This window comes from Eublepharis macularius, chromosome 10 (assembly GCF_028583425.1).
Source record: "Eublepharis macularius isolate TG4126 chromosome 10, MPM_Emac_v1.0, whole genome shotgun sequence".
Taxonomy (NCBI): Eukaryota; Metazoa; Chordata; class Lepidosauria; order Squamata; family Eublepharidae; genus Eublepharis; species Eublepharis macularius.
The window spans coordinates 22737004-22762967 of NC_072799.1; the positions used below are offsets into that span (position 1 = coordinate 22737004).

At 41.5% G+C, this 25964-nt stretch overlaps 1 protein-coding gene across 2 annotated transcripts in view; it reads left to right on the plus strand.

The window, feature by feature from the left end:
- The window catches only part of GRID2 (glutamate ionotropic receptor delta type subunit 2), a 1267968-nt gene that overhangs the window by 829441 nt on the left and 412563 nt on the right, over positions 1-25964 (plus strand). For both annotated transcript variants that reach the window (XM_054990367.1, XM_054990368.1), the window contains 2 exons: positions 3801-3962; positions 15320-15439. In XM_054990367.1, coding sequence (XP_054846342.1) covers positions 3801-3962; positions 15320-15439 — 282 coding nt within the window. The remainder of the gene's footprint in view (positions 1-3800; positions 3963-15319; positions 15440-25964) is intronic.

Below are 25964 nucleotides of genomic sequence, written 5' to 3' on the forward strand. Positions count from 1 at the left end.
CTGGATTGGGGCCAAAACGGCCCGGATTGGGCCTCTAACGGGTGGTGGATCACTCTCCCACTCAGCAGCAGCCCGATCCTGACCATTTGGGGCCCCTTTTCAGCTATTTTCAGCCCTTTTGCCATTTTGGGCCCAATTTTGGCCCTGAATGGCCAGGATTGGGTCCAAAACAGCCAGAATAGGTGATGTCAGGGGGTGTAGCATATGCAGATCAGCTGGTGATGGCAAGAGGTGTGGCATATGCTAATGAGTTATGCTAATGAGTTCCTCCTGCTGTTTTTCTACGAAATGACCCCTGGCAGTGTGTATTAACTTGCCTGCTCTAGATTTAAAGACAGAATATTAAGAACGTTGGGGTTTCAAGGAAATAAAATTTCATAGTTTGAATCAAGTATAACCTATAGAGCTTTAACAAAAGACCTATTAATGAATCAGTCATCTCTTTAAAAAAATCACAGCTGTCCAGCGACATGCGTCAGGAAGGAGCATTTGGTAGCCCTGAGGGTTTAATCATAGTTCTGTCCATCCTTAAAATATTGCCTCACCATCAATACCAGACCTGACTCAGACAGCAAATAATACTGCAGCACAAGTATCTGTAGAATCCATATATAGGTTTGATATAGCAAACAAAATGAAGAGGGGAGAACCATGAATGCTTCCTCTGAGCTCCTTGGACAAATGGTGGCATAAAAATGCATCAAATAAATAACTATTTTTAAAGCCTCTAACTGTAAAGAAACTGAGAGCTAAGCTACAAGAGGCGAATTACATGAGGAAGAGCACGTGAAGGGAGTCGCAATCTTAGCCGGGAAGCTGAGTTTTAAGAGATCAGAAGAAGGCTTTGTCAATTTCCCCTCTCTACAGAGCCAGGGAGATGGCTTCTCAGAAGATTTGTTTATTTCCTCTTGGCCTTTGATAAGGGGAGGTGAAACAGACAGAGCCTTCAGGAGGCAAAGAAAAAATGAACAAACCCTCTGAGCAGCCATCTCCCTGAATCTGCAGAGAGGGGAAATTGACAAAGCCTTCCAATCTCTTTTAAAACTCAGCTTCCTGGCTATCATTATGACTCCCTTCACATGCTCCTCCTCATGTAATTTGTCTCTTGTAGCTTGGCTCTGAGGTAAACTGTCTGACACTAAGTCAGTCACAGGCACAAATATTTTTAGGCTATTTTCATGCTACCACCTTGAATTCGAAGGCTTTTTCTGATTAGTAGGAAAGAACCCTGAAACTGAAAATCTGTGACAGCCAGCATGGTATGGTGGTTTGAGTGTCAGAACAGGATCTGGGAGACCAGGTTTGAATCCCAGTGTGCCATGGAAATGTACAGGGTAGCTTTGGGTCAGTCACAGTCTCTCAGCCTAACCTGGATATAATGGAGGAAAGAAGGATAATGTAAGCCACTTTGGGCCCCTTTAGGGAGAAAGGTGGGGTAGAAATGAAGTGTGTGCATGTATCTCTGTGCATATGTAAGCTGGAACATTTGCAAGTATCTCTTCAAATCAAGGACAAGTTTTTTTGCCCCCAATTGTTAGCCAAACTGCCTCAAAGATGGGGAATTAATAGGCAGTTGGTATGTATTAAGGGATCATGATCTGTGTATATCAGGGTCAGAGTTTCTGGAGCATGCACAACAAGAGAGGAGACTAATACTTCAATTAATCAAGGCTTTTACTTAATAACTCTTCAAGCTTACAGGGTCTAAGAATCATACACATGCATTCAATGCAAGGCTAAGAAATAAAAGGGTGGAAAGCATTTAGAGACAGTTGCATTAGCAGGAATATCGTTGTTGGGCAATATGCACCTGTCCTGACGAGAAGCAGAGATTCAGCAGCGAGGGTGCTTAGTGTACTGGCCTGCACTGCACTAGGTTGAACAGAGTAGGAGTGAGATAGAGGGAGAGATGGGGAGGGGAGGGGACCTCGAGGGGTCCGAGCATCTCCCTTAAATTGCCAATTTCTGTCCTTGGGCAGGACCTGGGGTGGGTTTCATGCCCAGTCAAATGGTTCTCAAGAAATTTAACAAAAGCAATTAATGTGCCACTTTAACAGGACATAAGAAATCTTGGATGGATAATTTGGAATCTAATGTTTTTCTTTGTGACACCTCAAGAGGGACAGGAGGAGAGGGGGACAACAGATGGGAAGTGATTGAGCTTTATGATGGTCCGAGGTGACATTTCCAGAGGGAAGAAAGGAAAGAGAGGAAGGGTGGATGAGGGGTGATTTGCTTTTTATGATAGTCCATTGCTCGAAAGATGGAAGCAATTGTCTCGATGCAAGATTGCCAGAGTCCGGAGGCACCTTGCCTCCCGGTCTCTGGTTCTGGCATCTGCACATCAAAAGGTACAACAATTCGTGGCAGCAGCGCTGGCAGGCTATGGCTTCCACAGGAAAATAGTTGTCCTTTTAAACTGTCTCTCTACTGGTCCCAGTTGCTGTAGGGATCTCAGTGGTGGCTGGCATCTTCGCAAGCAGGCATGTTGATCTGGGTGCAGAGCAGCTACTCCAGAAGAGTTGCAGAGAGGGGTGCTTGTGGGTACCGGCTACGGGAGTGCTCTGCCAGTCTCATGAAGTTCCCTCTTCATGCATAGTGTTGGCCTCAATAGCAAGTTGTGCACAATTCATATATAAAGTCCATGTCCAGGTTCTGGGAGAAGGTTCCAGGCAACAAAATGGACAAGATGCTCCTTAGACCAGCTAGAAAGCTGAAATTTAGTGTACTGAAGTTTGAAAATGGGAATATTTTGATGTCTGATGGCCAAATGTGTGATGAGAATTGTGTCATAAAGAAAGCCAAAGTGGTGTATTGACAGATCAGGATCTGGGAGACGCGGGTTCAAATCCCCACTCAGTCATGGAAACTCACTGGATGACCTTTGGTCAGGCACTAGACTAACCCTAGCCTACCTCACAGGGTTGTTGTGATAATAAAATGGACAGGGGAGAACAGTTTGTGAGCCAGTTTGGGTCCCCATTGAGGAGAAAAGCAAGCTATAAATAAATGCGTAAATAATAGAAGTGAGACTCAGCAGCACTCCAGCTCAGAGCAGGCCAAGATGCATAGGAACAGGTTCATAATTTCTGGGAGGGTCGATTTCAAATACCAATTGTAAATAGTCTAAAAATGGGTAAGTCGTGTAGAGGTGCAGCCTGCTTGCTTTATACTGCTGTCCACTGTTTGCAGTGAATAAGCATGAAACTGCATAACATGTTAGTTTGCTGGCCTGCCAGGGTTGGCCACTGCGTGGAACACGTTGCTGGACTGATCAGACCAGTGGTTTGATCCAGTGGGGCATTTCCTGTATCAGTAGGTTCTTCATTACATCTATTTGTAAGAAACGGCTGGTGTGGGCACCCTTTATAAATAACATCAAGAACCAGTAAATGGAGAAATGTGGAGCTTATATTGTATTTTCGGCTGTACATGACTTGAATATTAACACACAAATAACGCACATAGAATAAAAATCAAGTGTATGCTGTATGCTGATTGTACACGTGTTCATTGTAAGTTGTGATCCTGGCTTGTATTTGAGTATTGGGAGAGGGGATTTGTAGCGGCAGCTACGAACACCTCTATATTTGCCGAATGGAAAGTGTATTTTATAACAATCTCATGCAGTGTCTCGGAGACCCACTTGCTTTCCAAAGCGTGAGGCAGTCTACCCCGAGTAGTAGTGCATTTAAGTTAATGAAAGTCTGAGTGGTGACAGCAGAGAGAAAAGCCGCTTATGAATTCTGCCAGCATGAGCGTGCGAGCTGTTTGCAATCAATTTCTAATCTCTCTGACAGATTACCAACCTCTACATATATGATACGGTGCTCTTGCTGGCAAATGCTTTCCATAAGAAGCTGGAGGACCGGAAGTGGCACAGCATGGCAAGTTTGACCTGCATTAGGAAGAACTCCAAGCCATGGCAAGGAGGGAGATCCATGTTGGATACCATCAAAAAGGTATGTCCTCAGATGCTCTCCCCCCACCCCCCACCCCAGACAATTTCTCTTTCTTTCTTACATTTTAGAGTTACGAAATGTAATTTTTTTTGTCAATAACATTATGACCTTACTAGTAACAAAGCCCATTGTGGGGGGGAAATACAATGGGTTCTAGAAAGGGGAGGGCGGGCAAGCAGGCAATACCTCCTTCTCTGGGACTGATCCCGGCTGGGTGAAGGGGAGGCGGGCATTGCCTCATGCTCTGCTCCAAATCCTGGCCAGTGAAGGGGGGATGGACGTTGCTTTCTGCTCTGCGCCAGATTCCAACAGAGTGAAGGCAGGGGATGGGCAGTGTTCCTGCTCTGCTCTGCTCCTGATCCCAGCCAGCTGAAGAGGGGTTGGACACTGCATCATGCTCCATGCCTTATCCTGGCCGAGTGAAGGCAGGGGATGGGCATTGCTGCCTGCTCTGCTCCTGAACCCGGCCAGGTGAAGGTGGGGGGCAGGCATTGCCACCTTCTCCACACCTGATCCTGGCCACGTGAAGGGGGAGCAAGCATTTCCACCTGCTCCGCACCTGATCCTGGCCAGGTAAATGGGGGGGAAGGCATTGGTGCCTGCTCCACGTCTGTTCCCAGCTTGGTGAAGTGGGGGCGGGCATTTCTGCCTGCTTCGTGCCTGATTCTGGCAGGTCAAAGGGGGAGTGGGTATTGCCTCCTACTCTGCTCCTGATCCAGGCTGGGTGAAGTGGGGAGCAGGCATCTCCTCCTGCTTCAGTCCTGATCTCAGTTTGGTGAAGGGGGGTGGACGTTACCAGCTGCTCCACACCTGATTCCAGCCAGGTGAAGGCAGGGAGTGGGAATTGCCACCCGCTCCACTCCTGATCCCAGCTGGGTAAAGGGAGGTGGGCATGGCCACCTGCTCCTCTTCTGATCCCATTTGGGTGAAGGTGGGCATTGCCTCCTGCTCTGTGCCTGATTCTTGCTGGGTGAAGGGGGACAGGTATTGCTGCCTGCTCTGCACCTGATCCCGGCTGGGTAAAGGGGGATGGAGATTGCCATATTGCAAATATTGGGGGATCTTTCATGATTGGTAGATTTGTAAGAGATTTAAAGTGATCTACAATGATCTACAATGACTGTGGGATTACTGCCAGGGGCTGGCCTCTGTGTGGATACATGCAATAGTGCAAACCAAACCTATTGTTGAGAGTTCTGCAAATCTTGAGGAATCCCTAGATTTGGCAGAAAAGTCTTTTTAAAAAACACGCTACTAGGTTCAAAGTAGTAGTGTGTATCTTATCCCTTGTATCTTATCAGCTTTCTTTAAGCCTAAAGAGTCTTACTCCAACTTAAGTGGCTCTTTCCCTGGCAGGAAAAAACGTTTTTGTCAGACGAAGGATCCTTATGCTGAGAAGAGCCAGGGCTCAGTGGTAGAGTATCTGCTTTGCGTACAGCAGGTCCCAGTTCAATCCATGGCACCACCAGTGAAAAGAATCAGAGAGTGGGTGATGTGGAAGACCTTCACAGCTACTACTGGCAATCAGAGTAGATGGTACTGACCTTGGTCAACTAAAAGTCTGACAGTGGCCTTTTCTGCACTGGTGATTTACTCCTCTCTTTTTGAGTGTTCGTTACTCAAGGATCAGATTTGTTTTGGCCACCTACCTTTCCACACACCGCTTTTAATCCTGGTGTGGGTGCCATTTTTTTTTTGTCCACACTGCCATGAAATAAAGAGGGGCATGTGGTGAGATGCGGACCTCATCGTTGGCATTGCTGTCAGCATCACCGGTGCCATCACATCACCACCACCCCTTTTTAAAATTTTCATGTATGCCCTGTTGCGCTATTACGTTATGACATTACAATGTTATGACGTTTTGACAACCAAAGATGTCCAGCACTAAAGTGTTAGCAATAGGAGAAAAACCCAAAAGAGAAACGAAAGCAAAAACACGACTCATGTGCAGTACTGGCACAGAGTAACCCCTAATACAGAACTTTTAACCCAAAAAGCATAGAAAACTAAGAGATCCAAGTATGCACAACACAAATTAACCATCATTATATTGTTATGATGCACTTTTTTTGTTATGTGAAGAAAACTTAATGACATTATAAAACCATAACGTCATCATTATTGTATTGTGTCGGTTTACCCCCCTGATGCCAGCTTCTGCCTCCTAGCTCTGGGTCAACCTGTATGGTTTGTACTGTGGTTTGTACTGTGGTTGGAGGGTATCATTGTTTTTCCTTAAAAAACAATGTCTGTGTGACGCATGGCTGTCTTGTATTGGAGAATTTTTTTTAAACCAAGCACAGCGACATTATAGTGTTATAGTGTTATAACATCATTATGCTTGTTTTTTTTAAAAGTTCCCAGATACAGGACAGGTAGATATTTTTAAAGGAATTACAACCCTCCCCCTCAGTCCAAACTGGAAAGCCGCACACAGGCTGACCCAGAACTGGGAGGCTGAGGCTAACACAAGGGGGACAAACCAACACAACGCCATAATGATGGCATTATGATGTTATAACTTCATTAAGTTTTCTTCCCCAAAAAAGAAAGAAATGTCTTGGGAAAGGAGGGGGACTAAGGGAAGGAGGAGAGGAGGAGGAGAGAATCTGAGAGGAAGATGGAGAGATCAATCAGCAAAAAGTGGCCTGAGGGGGTGGGGAACAGAAGATTGAGAGGGGGAAACTGAAAGAAAAATTCTTCTTGATTGAAAAAAGCTGACTCAAAACTACATTGAGAAAAAATATCAGGGAATAAGCACAGGCAGAAAATCCTAAGAGAAATCTTGAAAACGCCACATTGAAATCTGAAAGGGGAGTTAATTGTCCAGAATTTGGAATAAAACCTGAAGAGATATGGGGCCAAAAGCAGCAAAAATCACTTGTGCAGAAAAGGCTTGTATATAAGGCAGCTTCATGTGTTCAGTGGTGCTGAGAGGAGTGATAGGATAGAGGTCACTGTCTGAGCATGTGCAGAGATCATTTTAAAAAATCAGCACTGAATCTGATAGAAGTTGGATGGTGTTTCAAGTTGCCCAGAGTGGTGCAGAAAAACATGGTAACTGGCAGTAGTGGGCAAGGGAAGAAAGTGTCAATGAGGAGGATTTGAGGAGGAGGGTGAAGTGAGCCAGAGCTGGCAGTGAGGGAAGAAAAAAGGATTTCCTTCTCCTGTGAAGACATGGGTCTCCTTAAAAAAACCCTACTTGTTTGGAAACTTCTGTCAAATGCTGGCTCTCGAGACCTGTGCAATGTGATTGTAAAGGTGAGAAATATTTGCCTGAGAGGAATTTTTCACCACAAGAAGCAGCTGGTTTTCTACTCCTTACCATATGGCTGATTTTAAGTAGAAAATCATCATATCCCATTTCTGGCTGGAAGGCTGAGAGGAAGGACCCACTGAGATCCGTTACAGTGATGCCGCAGTGCGAGATAATCTGATATTCTCTCCATGTCCATTTGCAAAGAAGTACTATCTCTATAGTCAGTCAACAATGTAGATTTTGAAAGCTAGATAGCAAGCGTCTGTGTTACATGCACAGGGTTCCAGATTCAACCCATGGCTTTTCCTGATAAAAAAGGACCAGGTAGTTGGTGATAGGAAAGGCCTCAGCTTCAGGCCGGTCAGAGCTGACGATACTCATCTTGCTAGATCAAGGCTCGGATTCCGTATGAGGAAATTTTATGTGTGCGTGTATGAATTCATGAAGGGCTGTCTACATAGGTGATGAAGTTATATCTGTCCTATGTAATCACACCTTAACCGTAGGCCAGGGATAAGTATACACCAAGGGTGAATCTGCTGGCTCCCCTCCATCCGCTTTAAAAAGTTTTGCTTAGCTTGTTTTTTGGCATTTATCAATATGACATCAATCCATTCACAAATATGAAGATTTTGCACTTTGAAAACTGTGGAGTTAATACATTCCTTTGCCTTGTGTCTTTTGCTAACTTTTCCAGTTTGCTACCTAACATTTTCTGCCTTTTAAAAGGAGGATTATTAATCAAACAAACTCCTCCTTCAATTCTCTGCAGTCACTCAGAGGGATGATTTATTTGTGAGGCAATTCTCCTTACATTTTGAAGAGAAATGGCAGGCCAGATGGGAGGTGAAAGCGGCAGAAAAGGGCTAAAGAAAATGAAAAATCCCTCTTACGGTCACTAGATTACTTGTAAGATGGAGATTCCAGAACATTAAAATGCTTAGATTACCTTATGTGGTTATTTTTAAAAAATGATTTTAGGAAGCATCTAGAAAATGCACCTAACTTTCAGATATTGATATGGTTGGAGGCAAAGTCCAATATGCACGTCTATCATAGTTCTAGTGATTTTCTGGGGCAGTCACTCATTTCAGACTTGCATTTCATTGTTCCTTGCAGTGCAAAAGTGACCTTTGCTATGCATATTTTAAAAACACAAATAGGCACTCATAGTTTCAGAAGTTAATAATAGTTGGCTCCCCTCTCCTCTTGATTTACTTCTCATTGTTACTGTTGGGTCCTGGTATTTCACATTTGGCATCTAACAGGACTTGCCCTTCCATTGATTGGATGACTCTCAGGCACCACTAAAGTGCAACTATTTGTCAGTTGTTAAGTTTATATTTTTACCTCCCTAGGTGTGCTTTCAGAATTTTCTGCCAGAGGCATCAAAATGTCTTAGAGCATCTGTGATGGCAACCCTTAAGAACCTTGGGAATATGTTGGGCAGTTGTGGGGAAGTTCTGTTGTTCAGTACTTTGCATACAGAAGGTTTTGGGTTCTGTCTCCAGTTAAGGGATTTCACATAGCAAGTACTGAGAAAGACCATTTACTACTTGAGACTCTGAAAGTTGCTGCTAGTCAGAGAAGACTATCCTGAGTTAGATGGACCAGCAGTCTTACTCAGCATAAGACAACTTCATGTGCATTTTGAATGTTGAGGTTCTAGCTGGAATTATGAAACCCTCTCACTTGCAGCATCTGTTTTTCTTTACAAGTTTCAGTAATGTAGCCTGTGCTAGTGTTTTTATTTGAGTCTACTGAGTTCCTGAGAAATGGTATTTCTCCCTTCCAATCAGAACATTGAAGGGAGAACTCCCAGCCAATCACCTTGCAACGAGTGCCCCCAGCCAATCTCTTTGGCATCCAAGCTGCCGATTCCTTCACTCTTTTTGAAAGCCTGGGAGCACCTTGTTCAGGGGCCGGTAGAATTGGAACCCTTGGTCCAATTTGCTTGGAACTTGGACATTCTTTAGTAGACAGGCAACCCTCACTATTCTGCAAAGGGGGGAATTCTGCAAAGGAAGTCTCCTTCATGTTGTGAAAGAAAACAAACAACAGATCACAACAAGGAAGGATGGCAAATGCAGAATTTTCAGCATAAAAGTTAAAAAATATTGTCAGTTAGTCACTATAAGAGTGGGAAAATAAAATGAATGCAACAGTGTTGTTGTCTTTTTAATGCTGGTGGCTGGCTGGAGCTTTCCTGCTGGGCTGCTCCTTGCCATTTTAGGAATCAATAGACAGAAGTGTGACTGCTCAGAGAGACACCTACTTTGGGGTGAACTCTGTTTTTCAATCTGCTTGAAATTGAGCGGGTCTTTAAAATAAAGGGAGGACAATGTTCTGTGCACATTCGATGCCATTATCTTTATAAACAGCTACCCTGGACCCTCATACATTCCTCACTGAAAATAATTTTCCAAAACAGAATTTCCACCTAGACTTCTGAAATTTATTCAAACAACTTTTGTCCAGTAAAAATGTAAAAAGGGCGCAAAAAACTTTTGAATATGAGAAATAAATTGTAGTGTACTGTGACTCGAGGTGTTAGAATCAAAATAACTTACATTTCTTTCTTTGACAGAAGTACAAAATTATGTTATAACTCTGTAGTTATAGGGGAGTTGGATGCTATCATTCCATTCAACTGACACTGGCGTGTTAAAAATAAACCTTTTCTAACAAGATTTCCTTGCCTAGTTTGAGACAATCCCCTTGATAAGATCAATGAGGGGGAAAGTTTGTTGGATACATCTTCCTCCATAATGCTACTTGGGCAGACAAATGTATACTTACTACAGCAGCATTAAAACTACAGGTACATTTTCTTTCATGGGCTACAACAACACCATTCCATTATTTGGCTCATGCAGTCTTGGTTACCTGTTAATTCTGCTAGAGTTACTCCGAGGGAGGGAAAATGACATATTGCTGTTTGTTTTACCTGCACCCAGAAGATAGTAAGTACCCCTTTGCAAGGACTTAATTAGAAATAGATTCTTAAAAGAAATATTGTGAAGAGATAAGAGTTTGTGTGCATGCACATGGATGCAGCTGCCTCCCCCCAATAAATTGCTTCTATCTGCAGAAGTTTTGTATACAAAGTAACCTATAGTTAAATTATGCTCGATATATAAAACTGATCCTTATGTTTAGAACTCAAAGTATATTGAAATACAGGTGGAAGCAATAGGGGTTTGCTGGCTAGATTCAGGCGTTTTTTGTGGCTCCTTAGTAAAAAGAATCAATTTCTAATCTCTTTTCTGATTTCAAACTATTACCTCTGGACTTTTGCTTTTTAATGGTTCTTCTATGGGTTTTTTTTTTACTTTGTTGAAGCCTATAGAGTCTGTACTGCATAAGTAATAGCAATCAGACTTTCGGGAGATTCAGATAGAACTCTGGCTAATGGCATGGTGACTAATTCTCTCTCAGCATTTGACAGATAGAGAGTTTATAGACATGACCTTTTAGCCTTTCTATAAAACACAGTGCATAAGGTGTAAGTCCAGCTGGTAAATCTTGGTTGTAGATCTCTTCTTGGTTGTAGATCTATGCTTCCCCCTTCCAGAGTATCCACAAGTCAGCTCAAAATGTAGTCCTTCCTTTGCTTGCTGACAGAAAACTGTGATTTTCTACATGTTTAACCATTATTAAAGGTTACTGATACAATCCAGAACCATTAAAATAAACAGGAATTTGATACTTCAATGTGTTGTGAACTGCACCCTCAGCAGATGAGCAGGGTTGCAGACATTCAGGTGGGGCCTGGAGATTTCCTAGAATTACAGCGGGTCTCCAGACTCCAGAACAGTTCCCCTGGAAATATATGGCTGCTTTGGAGGGTGGACTCCATGGTATTATAGCCTGCTGATGTTCTTCCCCTCTCCCAAATCCCATCCCCCCCCAGGCTCCACCCCAAATATCCAGGAATTTCCCAGGCTAGAGTTGGCAACCATATTGGTGAGATACTACAATGACTACATTAGCTGATGTCATACCACCCCTTTCAGGTATAGATTTGTTGTTTGGCAGTTGCAGCTTTGAAGGGCATAATCCAATCTGATTTATACAAGTTAAGGTACAATAACAACCACTGCTACTACTACACTTACATACTGCTCTTCTACACAGATTAGTGCCCACTCAGAGTGGTGAACAAAGTCAGTGTTGTTGTTATCTCTACAATACAGCAAGTGAGCTGGTGTGGAGAGGAGTGGCTTACCTTCATGGCATGGGAGCCATTGTGACATAGTTCTCTCTCATGTTGCTTTGATAACACAAGAAATCCTGGAATTCACAGGAAGAATAGAGAACCTGTATTGTCTCATCTCTCCTTTCCACTTTCAGATTTTTTTTTGCAAGCCTGGGGAGCCCCCCAAGTTTGGATAAAAATCTTCCTTCTGTCATGGTGTCTCCAGTCCATGGATTTAAGTATCTGCAGGGGGGCCCACTTGGATATATATTAGTATATAAGATGCATGGTAGCCATTCTTTTTAATGAGCCATGCTCTTTCATTTGAATGGCTTATAAATTTTGCACCTTTTCTCTTGCTTGTCCAAAGCTTGGCAACAAGGCCATCCTGGATGAGATGTATAATCTCTGAAAATTTCATCTAGGTTGGATGGGAAAGATGTTATTGTCAGAAATGTTTCCCATTTAAACCAATGAATTTGAAAACAAATGTACTAACAACAATCAGTAGGAATAATAATAAATACAGCAATGACGAAAAAAATATTGCATACCTTGACGTGAGCTAAAACCTGACTAGCCAGCCTGGGCCCTTGATACCAGCAATGCATTTCTCTTGAGTTCAATTGCAGCTATGTTCCTAACCCTCATGAAGACAGGGCCACATGGTCATTCTATATCTACTGGATTTTATGCCCTTCAAATCTGTGTAGGATTTAACTAGCCTATTATCTCAAAAGCAAATATTCTTTCCAATATCCAAGCGTACAGTTCTTCAACTATATGTATGCCTTCCTTGCACGTACTAAAGTCAATACATGCATTTTTGCCATGGAACAGATCAACCCTTTAACTTCTAGGAATGTTCCTGGTGGACCACTGTCATGGAGGTCCTCAAATGGCCAAGAGTAAGCACTAGAAACACCACAGGGTCCCCCCAGCTAGGACTTGGCCAGTGGTGTCAACAACAACGAGTTTAGGCTTCCTATTTCTGCCTCCTGCCTAACCCTTGGCTGGGTTCCAGTGTGCCCCTGTTTGTGATACTGCTGTTGTAAATTCCCACAAGATCAGTTATCCCCCATAAGGGATGCATAGCCTTGGGGAAAGGGCCAGCACATGACTGCTTTCCGCCTTTTAATTCAATATAAGCCCAGCAAAATTAGTACAAGTAGTATCAGAATTAAAATTCATATGCAATCATACATCTAAAATTGCCAGGAAACATAATAAATTAGACTAGCTGCAGAATTTTTTTAAAAGAAAAAGGAATTTATCCAGATATGTCTTGCTTTTGCCCCCCCCCCCAACCCTATTTCCATTACTCAAGCTTGTGACAATTTTCCCATTAGTCAGTAAAGAGACTGCAAGAACTTGGCGAATCGGATCGTAATATGAAATAATGGTAGTGCTAGAAAATATCAATTTCCATTTGTAATCTATGTAAATTATTAAACCAAGGCTTATAGCAACAATACAAGCTAAAGAAAAATGATGCCACATCATTGCATATAGCTGCCCTCTAGGTCTTCTCAGTCACATTTGTTTAGGTTACTGACAAACAGTGAGTTTTTTTTGTGCCCTGTGGGAAAGGGAGCTATGTCGCTCCTCCACCCTCCATGTCTCATGCATCATCTGTGGATCTGACAGCTAAATTCTGATTTCAGACTTTTTATTGTCAGTGATGGATAGTGATGAGTTATGAAGCAGAAAAGGCAAAGCTTGATTTTTCAGCTAGCCAATTAGGCTTTGGGCTAGAAAAATTGTGTTTTGGATTGTAGATGCAGTACATTTGATATGGAAGACACTGATCAAGAATAAATACACAACACAATCATTTTGTTTATGCCATCTCTGTCTCAAACATCTCTTCTTTTTAAAAGATAGTAAGAAATTTTCAGAAGAAAAGAACATGGGTAAGGTAAAATATTCTGTGCACACAGGCCCTGTTTCCCCCCAAAGAGGATCCGTGCCCAATGCCCAATCGCCAGCCAAAAGTTGTGACTAGACATGGGCACGAACAGAAAAAAAACCCGAACATGGTGTTTGTTGTTCATTACCATCTATGAACAACGAACACTAATGAACATGATCCTGTCAAGAACATGTTCGTTGTTAGTTGTTTGTGTGGGCCAGCAGGCTCTCCTCCAGCCATCAAGATCCCTACTGCACCACTCCCAGAAACCCTACCTGAGCAGGCAGCAGGAAAGGTACCAATAATAAATAATAGTTTGACCCCAGAGCCTGGCAGCAGCCCTGGAACCTGAAGGGGTAGATCCCTATCCCACCACACACAAAGAAAATTCAAGCTCCAATGTCTCCCTGTCTCTCTAACAGCAGCTGTCTCTCCCTGAAAGCCAGAGCTGGGAGCCCCCCTCCCCCCTGGTCTTTTCCTCTTGTAACAAATTTGGAGCTCCAGTCCACACTTGGAAGGAAGACCTGCCTATCAAGCTAAATTGGGCTTAGATTGGGGTTTCCAGGGCAACAGCAGGAGTTCAGACAGAGTTCAGACAATCCCTGCCTGAGTTGCCATGAGAATTAATTGCAGGTGACAGACTGGCTTGACGAACAGCAACGAACAGCAACAGCAACAAACGAGGCTTGCAACGGCCACCTGTTCATTTAGAATGGGGCCTCACGAACAGTTTGTTCGCGAACAGCAGATTGGGCTGTTCGTGGGGTTTTTTAGTTCGTATTGCTGTTCATGCCCATCTCTAGTTGTGACAAGTTAACATTACCATGAAACGCATTCCAACATATAACCCTGTATTCTTGACAAGTTGAAAAACCCCGCTATAACCCCATAGTTTTGATGTTTACAATTACCATAATAATACAAAACTTTTGTAAAGATGATGATACCAAATTATAAAGTGAAACTTTCTAATAGTAAACCCCCAGTTGAGCTACAGATGAAGCAGTGGGTAGGAGGGAATCGCTGTTGGAGCTCAACTGCTGCACTTCCCGGCTGGCTTCTATAAAAGTAGAGGGAGGGAGGACCTGAGAACCTTGTGTAAGTTCTAAGTTCTCCAGAGCCCGAAGCCTCATTCACATGAGAAAGAATCATGTGGAATATCCTTTATGTGGTGAACTATCTATGTGTAGTTGCTAAGATTACCAGCTTCAGACTAGAAAATTCCTGGAGATTTGAGACTTTGAGCCTGGAGACAGCAGGGTTTGGGGTGGAGAGGAACTTCATTGTGGTATAATGCCGTAGAGTCCACCCTTTAGAGTAGTCTTTTTCTTGGTAAACTGATCTCTGTGCATTTTTGGAAGATCTCCAGTCACCACCTGGATGTTGGCCACCCTAGTAGGTGCTCATTTACTAGTTTCACCACCCTGTTATCAAGTTTGCAAACTGTTTCCTTGGGTGGTTTGCAGTGGCAAAGTAGCAGATCTATGTGACCACTGGATACAAAATTATGGTTATTTTCCTATAGTTTTCATACAGTTGAGATTTCAAACTGCCACCTGGCTGACTATGTGAACTGGAATTCACTACCATGACTGTGAGCTGTTATAAGGTAGTGGCTAAGTGAACACTCTTGTTGGTCTCCGGTTGAAATCCACCTCTGCCATTAACTCACTAGGTGGTATTAGGCAAGTTATTCTCTTGGCCTCCAATCTGTAATACGAGGATAAGAATTTTGGTCTATTTTACCAGGACTTTGCAAGAATTACAAGATAACATATATGGAGCACTTTGAACACAGAATGCACTATATAAGTGTCCTCATTAATACCATATGTTTTTCCAGTTTTAATCATGGATATCTTCACTGTTACATAGGGCAGGTAGAAAAACTTTGCAAATTTCATAATGTTCACAATTACTTCTGGTCTGTATTGCATTCATAGAGATGACTAAATTTGATCTCCTTTCCTTTTTCATGCACTCAGGGCGGAGTGAATGGTTTGACAGGAGAACTGGAATTTGCGGAGAATGGTGGTAATCCCAAAGTTCTGTTCGAAATCCTGGGGACCAACTATGGGGAAGAACTTAGCAGAGGCATCCGCAAAGTAAGATCTAGTTCTTGAGCAATTTGAAACACTGAATGAATCTTACACAGGAATACATTTGCAAAATGAAACCAGTGAAACTATTTGACTATAAAGATGATTAAAAGATAGTATTTCATATTTTCTTTTTTATTTAAAAGGTCTATTATTCAATAAGAGTTGAGTTATTCATTTAAATAACAGGATTTTTTTTTCAGTTTAAGTGTGCTGTTAAATTGGATTTGGAAGTTCCTGATTGGGTGACACATCCAAAGACTGTCAAGGATTTTGATTAAAATAACAAAATTTCTTAGGAAGCTTTCACACATTTTTTTGTGTAGAATATGGCAACTGTCTGTTTACATCTCTCAAATGTAGAAGTGACTAACCTTTAGTATAGAATGGTAGTTTGCTGGTAGTTTCTGGTAAAGTGAAGGATGCTCATTCGTGGCAGCAACCAGCACATTGCCAGAGCAGCATCTTTTGCATTCAAATATATACTCAATCTTGAAATAAAATGTTTATGTAGGGTTACCAGATGGGCCTAGCAACCAGTGATAGATTAAGTGAGGTGGGGACATGGGGGACAGCTGTCAGCAATAATGTGATGTCATGCCCAGGAAAACCTGAAAGTGTCATCACAACTCTCTAGGAATTACCCAAAGACTTTATGGTAAAACCAGTGATTCCCAGAGAAGCATAATGTCACTTACTGGGTTTCCCAGAAGTAGCATCATGCTAATTCTGAGGGCCATTTTTAAATCTTTTCCATCTTCCATTGGCTGCTGGAGTGCTGGCAAGAAGGCACCTCTGGGGGCGGGAAATATTCTCTCCCCCAGCAGGCATAAGGCAACTCTATGTCCATCGCTTTAGATATTGAAAATCAAATGGGAAATCCTCTGCAAAATATATATTCAAGTATGTTAGCCCTTCATTTTCTTATAAATAAATGATAGCATTTATGGAAATAACCATAATAAGAGAGATCTGGAATAGAAAACAATGAAAAAGCAGACCAAATAGAGATTAGATGAAGGATTTGTCAAATGACTCACATGTCATGCTTCCCCCCACCCCATCGGAATTGTTTTAGACCTGAGAGGTATTATAACAAATTCTAGCACTTGATTTTCAGGGGTATTCCCCCCCCCCTAGTTTACAGCAGAGGACAAACAAAAAGGCCCCTTAAGGTTAGTTAAGATGGCATGAAAGATTGTAGAGGAAAATCTCCTGTTGAGATGATATTCGTGTTTTGTTTTCTAACAGGTTTTTTTCCCTTGAATAATCCAAGTTAGTACAGAAGGTCTAGACACACATTACCTCCTTGGTCAAAGATTACATTTTTTCTTTTGTTTTTTAGCTGTCCATACTCAGCAAGTCAAAGCTAATAATAGCCTACCTGAGAATTATTATTATAAGCAGTGGGATTTCTTGGCATGATGCATAAGGCATCACTTTCATACCATGTAGGGGTTCACTGCAGGATTTATTTTTGGAGCACATTGAAATAGGAATATGGCCTGAGGGGAAACAAAGTAAGTAGAATTCTGCTGTACATCATTAATTAACTTCATGCCATGGCCAAACACGCATTAACGGAGCTCTAAATGGTCTCTACTGCTTCCTGATGCTTCTTTGTGGGGCCTGTAATTGACTTTTAAATCAATTTCAGACACTTTTTGAGATATCTTTGGATGCTGGTGCACCTCCTTCAGTTGATATGTCTTCAAGACTACTTAAGACTTATAGGTTAGAAGAGTAGAGTAAGAAAGAAAGAAAAGAAAGACCCATCTTCAAGCTCTGCCCTTTTTGAGAAAGGACAGTTAAGTTGTCATGTTTATTTTTTACTTTTAAAACATTGCCATTGTATAGGAAAGCTAGCCATATGAGCTGATTCAGGCATTATTTGGAAATGTTTCGAAAAGAATCACATGTGGTTCATATTTCTCATCTTTTGATTCACAACTCTGTACAAGATCTTCTGATACAGGGACAAAATACACACCTTTCTGTGGGAGATATATACATACATCTTCTCCATTTTGGATGCACTTAGACACAGAAGAAATATATGTCATACACTCTTCCTCTTGCAATTTCTGGAGAATGTCCAAAGCAGCCAGTGTCATTCAAACCATTTTCTTGTACTTTATTGAGAAGATATATAAGTCTGCTAGTACCTATGAGTAGAGATGGGCACGATCCGCATTACGAATGTAAAAACCCCACGAAAATGGCGATCGTGACCCAGCAGATCGTGATCATCCACGGCCAACGATCCAGTGGTCGGGAGAGGATTGGATCGTGGCATTCGGGCTCGATTCGGGGATCCAGACACTCAGGCGCCAGCAATCTATTCCCCTGGCAACAGAGCCAGGGGAATGCCTGAGCTCTGTTTGCCCTCCTTCTGTCTCCCTGGAAACCCGAATGGAAGCCCAGCTTTCCTTGATCAGCAGGGCTTCCTTCCAACCACGGAGCAGCAAAGCAGTCACCAGTTGGGAGAAGACTCCCAGGGGAGGGAGGGGGAAGGGGGTGTTCTGTAGCCATGGGCACTCCAATCTCATCCCTGCAAACCCTGATAGGCAGCTCTGACAGCCAAACACAGACCTCCTGTGTTGCTGAATGGGACCCATGCTTATAAATAGCCATGGGTTCCCAGGCTGGGTTTCACGATCCACGATCCGGGTTCGGGAACGGGACATGTTCGTTGCTGTTCAGGAATTCGGGATCGTGGTCTGCACCGAACCATGATCCTCTGGTTCTGTAATTTGTTTTGGTTCGTGCGCATGTCTACCTATGAGTCATGTTATTTTGCATAGCTGTACTGATAGAAAAGGTCCTTCGTTGTGGTCCAGTTTTGCTTGTTTTCTGAATTGTTGTTTTCTAATATAATAAATTAGCACATCTTAAAAATTGCTATGAAACCTTTTATTCCAGTTCATTATAAATGAGGGCCAATTTAAGAGCGATTGTTCCTTATTTTGCTTTTTTCAACTATGAATATAATTGGCTGAGTTTCTCCCTGATATAATTTCCTCTGCTTTATGTAATCCATGGAGAAACAAAAAAAGGGACTTCTAATATTTATTAATTAATATTGTTGATAAATTAGGGCTCAGAACTGTTTGGAAAGTATGAATTCCTTGCATAATTTAACAAGAGCAACAGTGCTTGATAAACTACTACATCTTCAAGACATCACCTGCTGTGTTGTCGAAGTTTTAAATAAATTTACTGTATTATGAAAGTCCCATAACTACTGATATTCTTCTAATTTGTGTCTGACCCAGTTATTTGCATCTTTATCTTTTTTTAAAAGTTCTGTTCCACATTCTCAGCCCTGAGTTTGAGAGTTGACAGGAAGTTCACAATCATACCGCATACAAAAAACTAATACTGGAACATATTGATATAATCAAGGAGAAAAGGAATGTTTTCTGAAACTAATAAGGATAAGTGCCAGACGAAGCTTCACTGAGAGAGAGTCCCATAAGCAGGGCGTCGCCAAGGAAAAAGACCATCCTCCTTGTGCTTGTAGCCCACTCACCCTTTATAAGTGAAGCTGTACAGAGAATGGCATGCCCAGAACTTTATTGTCAGTGTCAGGTCTGTTACCCACAGCTCCTCCATATTGCTTGCCTGATGTATTTTTCCAGTACCGTTTATGTTCACAGGAGCAGCCTGGTTCCCGAGACAGTCTTATCTAGGATGGCTCACCACAGAGACCTTGAGAGACAACTCCTTTCGCTTTCCCACCATCTGTACTAGTTGGGTAGACACCGAGGGTGGGGGCTGGATGAAAGGGGTGATATACTGTAGCAAGCACTTAACACGTCATTCTCAACAACAGATCTGTGTACAGCCAAAGCTGCTTTTAGCCTTTGGATTATCTATGGACACTGGTACTTTCTGAATATATATTCTCTCAATAAACAACCTTTGACTCAAGAGACCTTGGATTTCTTGCTGCAAGGGGTGGGAGATGAAATCAGAGTGTCCTGCTATCCATAGACTGACAGTCAGGTAGGAAATATGGAAGAGTCAAATCCCAACGACACAAATTCTTGAAGATATTTTCCATTGGAGGAAAGGTTATTGTTCGTCCTTGGTGAAGGGCTCTTCCTGTGGCTCAGTGGTAGAGGCTTTGCTTTGCCTGCCAAAGGTCACAGGTTGAATCTCTAGCATCTCCTGTAAGGATCAGGTTGTAGTTGATGTGAAAGACTTTATACGGAGACCTTGGAGAGCTGCTGCTGGTCTGAGTAGACATTACTTTATTTGATGGACCAAAGGTATGATTGAATGAGGGTGGTTTCATGTGTTCATGAATGAAATGACAGGCCTTCTCAGGCATCTTAGTAATAATACCCTTTCTAAGTTTAATTGTGTAATTATTTCCCTTAAATCTAACAGTCAATAATATATTTTTAATCTACTGTTGGATTCTGTTGCCATTAAAGTTTATTATATACCGTTAATAACCTATGTATACTCAAGCTAATTAGTTCAAAAAAAAGTGTGAAAACATTTATATAAACAAGGCTGATAATTATTTTTTATTTCTTAATGAGCTCTTTAAATTCTATTCTATCTCAAATGCTCAACTCCAGCTATTTCGAAAAATATGCAGTATATACAAAATAAACTAATTGAAGAACAAAATGGACAAAGCATTTATGCAGTAGTTTCTTGTGAAGTATGTCTTTGCTGATTGCTTGTGCTTTTGAAAAGAATGTACCATAAAATAAATGTTAGTAGTGTTTTTTAGAACTTCGATCAGATCTTTCCATGAGCTGCCCTATCTGAGCTTGATAGTATTATTTTGCTAAATCTGAGCATTATAATCAAGGCAGGAATGAAGACCATAACCACAGAATAAAATAATTTAAATATAAATTATGAATAATAATCTTGGAACAGTGAACAGCTGATGGGCAGTAAATTCAGGACAGACAAAAGGAAATTCTTCTTTACACGATGAGTGATTATGATGTGGAATCCACTGCCAGGGTATATAGTGATGGCTGTAAGCATAGACAGTTTTAAAAGAGGATTAGACAAATTAATGGAGGATCGGTCTATCAGTGGCTACTAGCGATGGTGACTAAAGGTAACCTCCACATTCAGAGGCAGTAAACCTCTGAATATCAGTGCCAGGAGACAACTTTAGGGAAAGGACTCAGCTTCTATGCTTATAGTAACTGGTTGGCCACTGTGAGAGACAGGATATTGGACTAAATGATCTGATCCAGGACGGATCTTCTTATGTTCTTTTGTTTTGGGGAAGATTTAACCTCAACATTTTAAGGAATATTGGGTTGGATCCAATAACTGAGATCCATTGATATGTATCACATGATTGACTTCCACTAAGGCTACCTCAATCAAAAGAAGACTTAGTGAAAGCTAATAATTGGACCTAATTTAAGAAGGAGCTGTTCATGGCATCCAGGCTGAAACTCTAACCTCTGAATCACGCTGGCTTTTATATGGTTGCTGCTGTTGAATGATAGTGAGCAGCTGAACCTGGGAGAGTCATGGAACTTGTGTGGTATCAAGTTGCCCATGGTTGCTGCCAGGTCTGACCTCAATAAGTCCTCCTTCAATGGCCAAAACATGTATGGAAAGGTCCCTGCCACCTTCCCCTGCCATTTACTGACAGAAACCAAGATTTCAACTGCCAGTACTGTTGGGGTTGCCTATCAGGCACCAAGGCCATTTATTTCTTAAAGCTGCAGGCATTACTTCTATGATTTGGGGGTTTAAAACCCCTCCAAATGTAATTTTTCCCTAAAATTTCTGATTTTTCTGCAAACCTGGGGCTTTTTCAGGTTTGTAGAACACTTTGTCTTGCCTGTTCATGTCTCTAATGTCTGGGTTAAAGTATCAACAGATTTGGTCACACTGAGAATTAAATATTGTAGCAGGCTTCATTTTCTTAGAGTCATATTTTGGTGACAACACCTTACACAGTGCCCTTTCCAGTTTTACCTCGGGAACATCATATCTTTTTTTCATACATGTACTTTTCTTTTAAAACTATTTAGGGTGTTTTTACAGCTCCTTCTTGCTTTTTTGCCATAGACTTTTACCTCAAGAAGGTAATGCCTTTTGCCAAACTTTTCTTTTAAACAACCTGGGATTTCTATTACAGCTTCTCCTTTTTTAGTGTAAACTTTTACCTCAGAAGGGTAATCTTTTTTTAAATTAAATATCTCCTTCTATCTCTCTCTGTGACCCTCTCCACAGCACCTTCTAAATGTTAAATGTTTATTTGAGAAGGGCTCTGCTCACACAAACACACTCCTTTTCCCTACATGCCACACAGATATATACAGATATTCTCTATTGTACCCAGGCTTTTAACCTGGTGAACACCACCAGATTGTGGTTAGCATCCCACAAGTGAGGGCACCACTTTATACCATGACCCCTTCATATTGCCGCCCCTCACAGGATCCTCTTCACAGGATCAGGGCTACAGGCAGGTAAGATGCTTACAATTTACCACCTGTCTAGTCTCTATTTACCAGGATGAGGGCCCTTACCCCTTTACGCTCATAGGGTCCTTTCTTTCCTAAGCAGAGGGGCAGCCAGTTCCCTATATTAACCATCCCTCACCCAAATACTGCCCAGGGTTTTTGGAGTCAAGGAACTTCTCACTGCTTTATTTTTCAGCTGCTACCAATTTCCACAGGTCTGTATTAGTAGAATAACTGAGGCTTTATAGGTATATGTGCGAGCACATGGGTTTCTTTTTCCTAACACTGACCACTTTCAATCAGTAGGGATTAACTATAAAGGAGTGAATTTTTATTTAAGGTTTAACAACATAGAAGTGGCTCATAAAGATATATACATAGTTGCTTCACCCTTGAACTTTGGACCTTAGAGTTTATCAGAGTGTTTTTTCTGGGAAAAGAGGTGGTGGAACTCAATGGGTTGCCAGTACAGGGGGCAGCTCTTGGCGGGAGGTGGTGCCCTGGCACCACATGTGCACGCGCAAAGTGCACGCATGCTCCCAAGGCCTATGACGTCACTTTGGGTCAGCTAGAACAAGGGGGTAGTTTTTAAAAGTTTAAATCACCCTCAGCGAAAATGGTCACATGTCTGGAGCGGTGCGGAGGGCAATCTAAACTCCCCTCTGTCTGGAGATCAGGGGGTGGGGCCACGAGCCATGTGACCATTTTCAAGAGGTTATGGAACTCCATTCCACTGCGTTCCAGCTGAAAAAAAAGCCCTGGCGTTTGTTCGCATTTTTTGTTACTCAGTATTAGTTTCTTTCTCAACCAGGGACAGCCTCCCCTGCTGTCTCTGGTTGAAAACCTTTCTCTGCTATACACAGCTTTCCCCCAGCTCTCTGTCAACTAACTGCCCTTTTCCAACTGTCACAGAGCTCAGCATTCTAATTTGGTGTTCTTAGCAAAACTGCAGCTGTCCATCGCAGATATATTGATGAAAAACTGACTAAATAAGGCAGCCACTTCAAGCTCTTAAGAATTATAAAGAAGATCCAAGAGAACAATTAGGGATGGTTTACGCATGTATGTACATCACTTTACTTGGCATGACTTAATTATTCAGTTCTTGATTACTTTCAGGCAACTGAATAGTGTTTCAAGTGAAAAATTCTCTGTTTCAGTAGACATCAGGTAACATGACTGAGATATATGGGCCGGCTTACTCATTCACTGAACAGCTCTTGAAGTTCGATTCTCTGAGGGAAGAAAAGCATGTGTGAATTGGTCTTTAAGTCATCTGACGTTGTGGCTGCTTTGCATTTCACAGTACAATCCTCACCTGGGTAAATCTGTAAAGGAAACAATATTCTTTAGCCAGTTTTTTAAGACTATTAATCAAATTTCACCAATTTTCATTTTTCAGTATGGGTGCATTTTAAGGAGACCAAATCATAGTTTTAGTAAGACTTGTAATTCTAACATAGGCCATTTTCACGTCTTTAAAATAGCATGATACTCACAGAAGGTTGCTGGCTTATTTGCGCAATTTTTGATGCCATCCATTTACAAATCAGAGGCAGGCAACCACAAAAGCACCATCGTCATGGATGGCGTCAAAAATCGTGCGAGGAAGCTGGCAGCCTTCCATGAGTATCATGCTATTTTAAAGATATGTGAAAATGGCCATATTGTTTTCTTTAGTCTTTGTTACAAAATTCTGCAGTATGGCTGGCACTGCATTCATTCTCCTTTAGTATTCTTTTCTGTAATGAATCAAGAGTGGATGGTTTGTGAAATGTGCAGGGTTCACTGTACTGGCAGAATTGTACAATACATACAGAAAACAGTATTGTGCTGATTCTTCCCTCGTCTCCTGATTCTCCCTATGTTGTGTGATACCATCATGTGTTTTTCATGGCATCTGTTCCACCTACTTTACAGCTAGTAGTGTTAGGCACCCTGCTATCAAGTATAATATAAGGTTCTTTCCCAAGGATGATCAGAACGTAATGCATCACTTTCAGACTATGGTACTATAGTATAGTACTTGTTTGCTTGTTAATTATTAGATATTACCTGTCATTTCCAAAGGCTGTTTCATGCAGCAATATGATGAGAAATTGCCATATATTAACATGGGAGTGGGGAGGGGATTTAACGTGTTGAACATGTGTTGAGATTCCTACAAGACGTTTTGTGTTTGCAACATGGCCTTGAAAGAACATTATAGTCACATCTTATTCTTCCCAGGATATTCAGTGTGCCATGCGGGAGCTGTGAAACCCACTGTCCGCTGCTATCATTCTAACCAGGCTTCCCACAGATAGCAGATGGCTTCTGAGCACAATAGGTGGCCTATGGCAGGTACTTGGAATTCATGAAGCGAATCATTGCCAATTCGTGGATCAGTCAATGCCAAATGGCTCTGGGGATGTTTCAGCATGATCTACAGAGGGGTTCTGACTTAGCTTTTCAGCGTGTAATGGCGAGAGTTTATGAAGTAAAGAATAACTTGAATGGAAAATGCCATCGTGTTTTGACATCTGTTGGTTGACATTTGACATTTGGTTGGTATGTATTTTTTGACATTTACCGTTTGGAGTGGTGCGCTCGCCCCCACCGCACTACTGAAACACAAACCATTACTCCTCTAAATAACAAGCCTAACAAGCACACAAACAAGAAACAAGAAGAAGAAAATCTGGTGACCCTCAGGAATAACCCTCTTTGTATTTTAATGGTGCAGAAAATAAAACAAGGGGAACAGGAGCAAAATAAATGTTTTAGAAGAAAAACACATTTCCTGCTTATTCCAGCATCCCAACTCCTGTAAAATAGATGTAACACTCATGTCATCAACCTGTGCTTGGTAGTGTTCTGCTGTGGGATTAAAAATATAAAATTTCCACAAATGTTGAAGTCATAGGAAACCCATCCTTCTCCCCAAGAAAACTGCAGAAATCTTGAAAAAAATGAAATATATGCAACACTTTGCTATCAAACGTAAACCTTTTTACTGCTCTAACAACATAAAGGCATAATTCATTATTTGGCATATAAAATTGTATTATTTGGCATATAAAATTGTATTATTTGGCATATTTAAGGTATTTGAAAGTATAAGTTTTCTACAAGCAAAACTGCAAATAAACCCAGTACTTGAGAGAGAGGGGGGAAGATGGCATAATATAGCCTGATCTCATTAGATGTCAGAAGCTAAGCAGGGTTGGTACTTGGATATGGGAAGACTCTTCAAAAGAAGGTACTGGCAAACCACCTCTGCTTCTCACTTGCTTTGAAAACCACTTGCCCCACTTGTTGATTGTGTGTGCCCATTGAAGATATGCCCCATGTTATGTTTCGATGCTCGAGATTTGCAACTATTCGGGAGAAGTATCTTAGAAATAATCTGCAGTGGGTGCCAGGGAGGTCAGAGCAAGACAAATTAGTGGTGCTGCTGGCAGATAAGGATAAATGGATTACAATGCAAGTGGCAAAGTTTGTAACTTTGGTAAACAAAATACAGTTAAGACTATTGAAGTAAGTTTTATTCCAAAGGTAACAATAAGTTCCTCTTAGTAGGACTTAATACACTATTATTATATGATGTATGGATTTTATGGATTTAGAGTTCTAGATGGAGTTTTGTTAACTTCAGTTTAAATTTTAGGATGTAGTAATTTGTATTAATAATATTGTACTTTTTTGTTATTTGCTATGGCTGTGCTGAAGCAATAAAGTATATTGGATTGGAAAACCACTTGCTGAGGTCATTACAAGATAGTGCAACTTGCAACTTGATAGCACATAAGTATGAACGAGAGAGAGAGAGAGAGAGAGAGAGCTGCAAATGGCTGTGTCTTATTCTACTTTAGCACGTGAGTCTTAGTTTTTCCATCTGAGAAGTAAGAAAAAATAAAAATTGAACTCTGGAAACAATTTTTTTAGTTAATAAATAAGTATATAATTTGGACAGCAGCAGTCTCATACAATCACAGTAGGTGGGACTACCAGCATATTTGGACATGAGGTTAAACTTGAAAACACTGAACTCCATAATAATGTACCTTTGAACATATTATAGCATC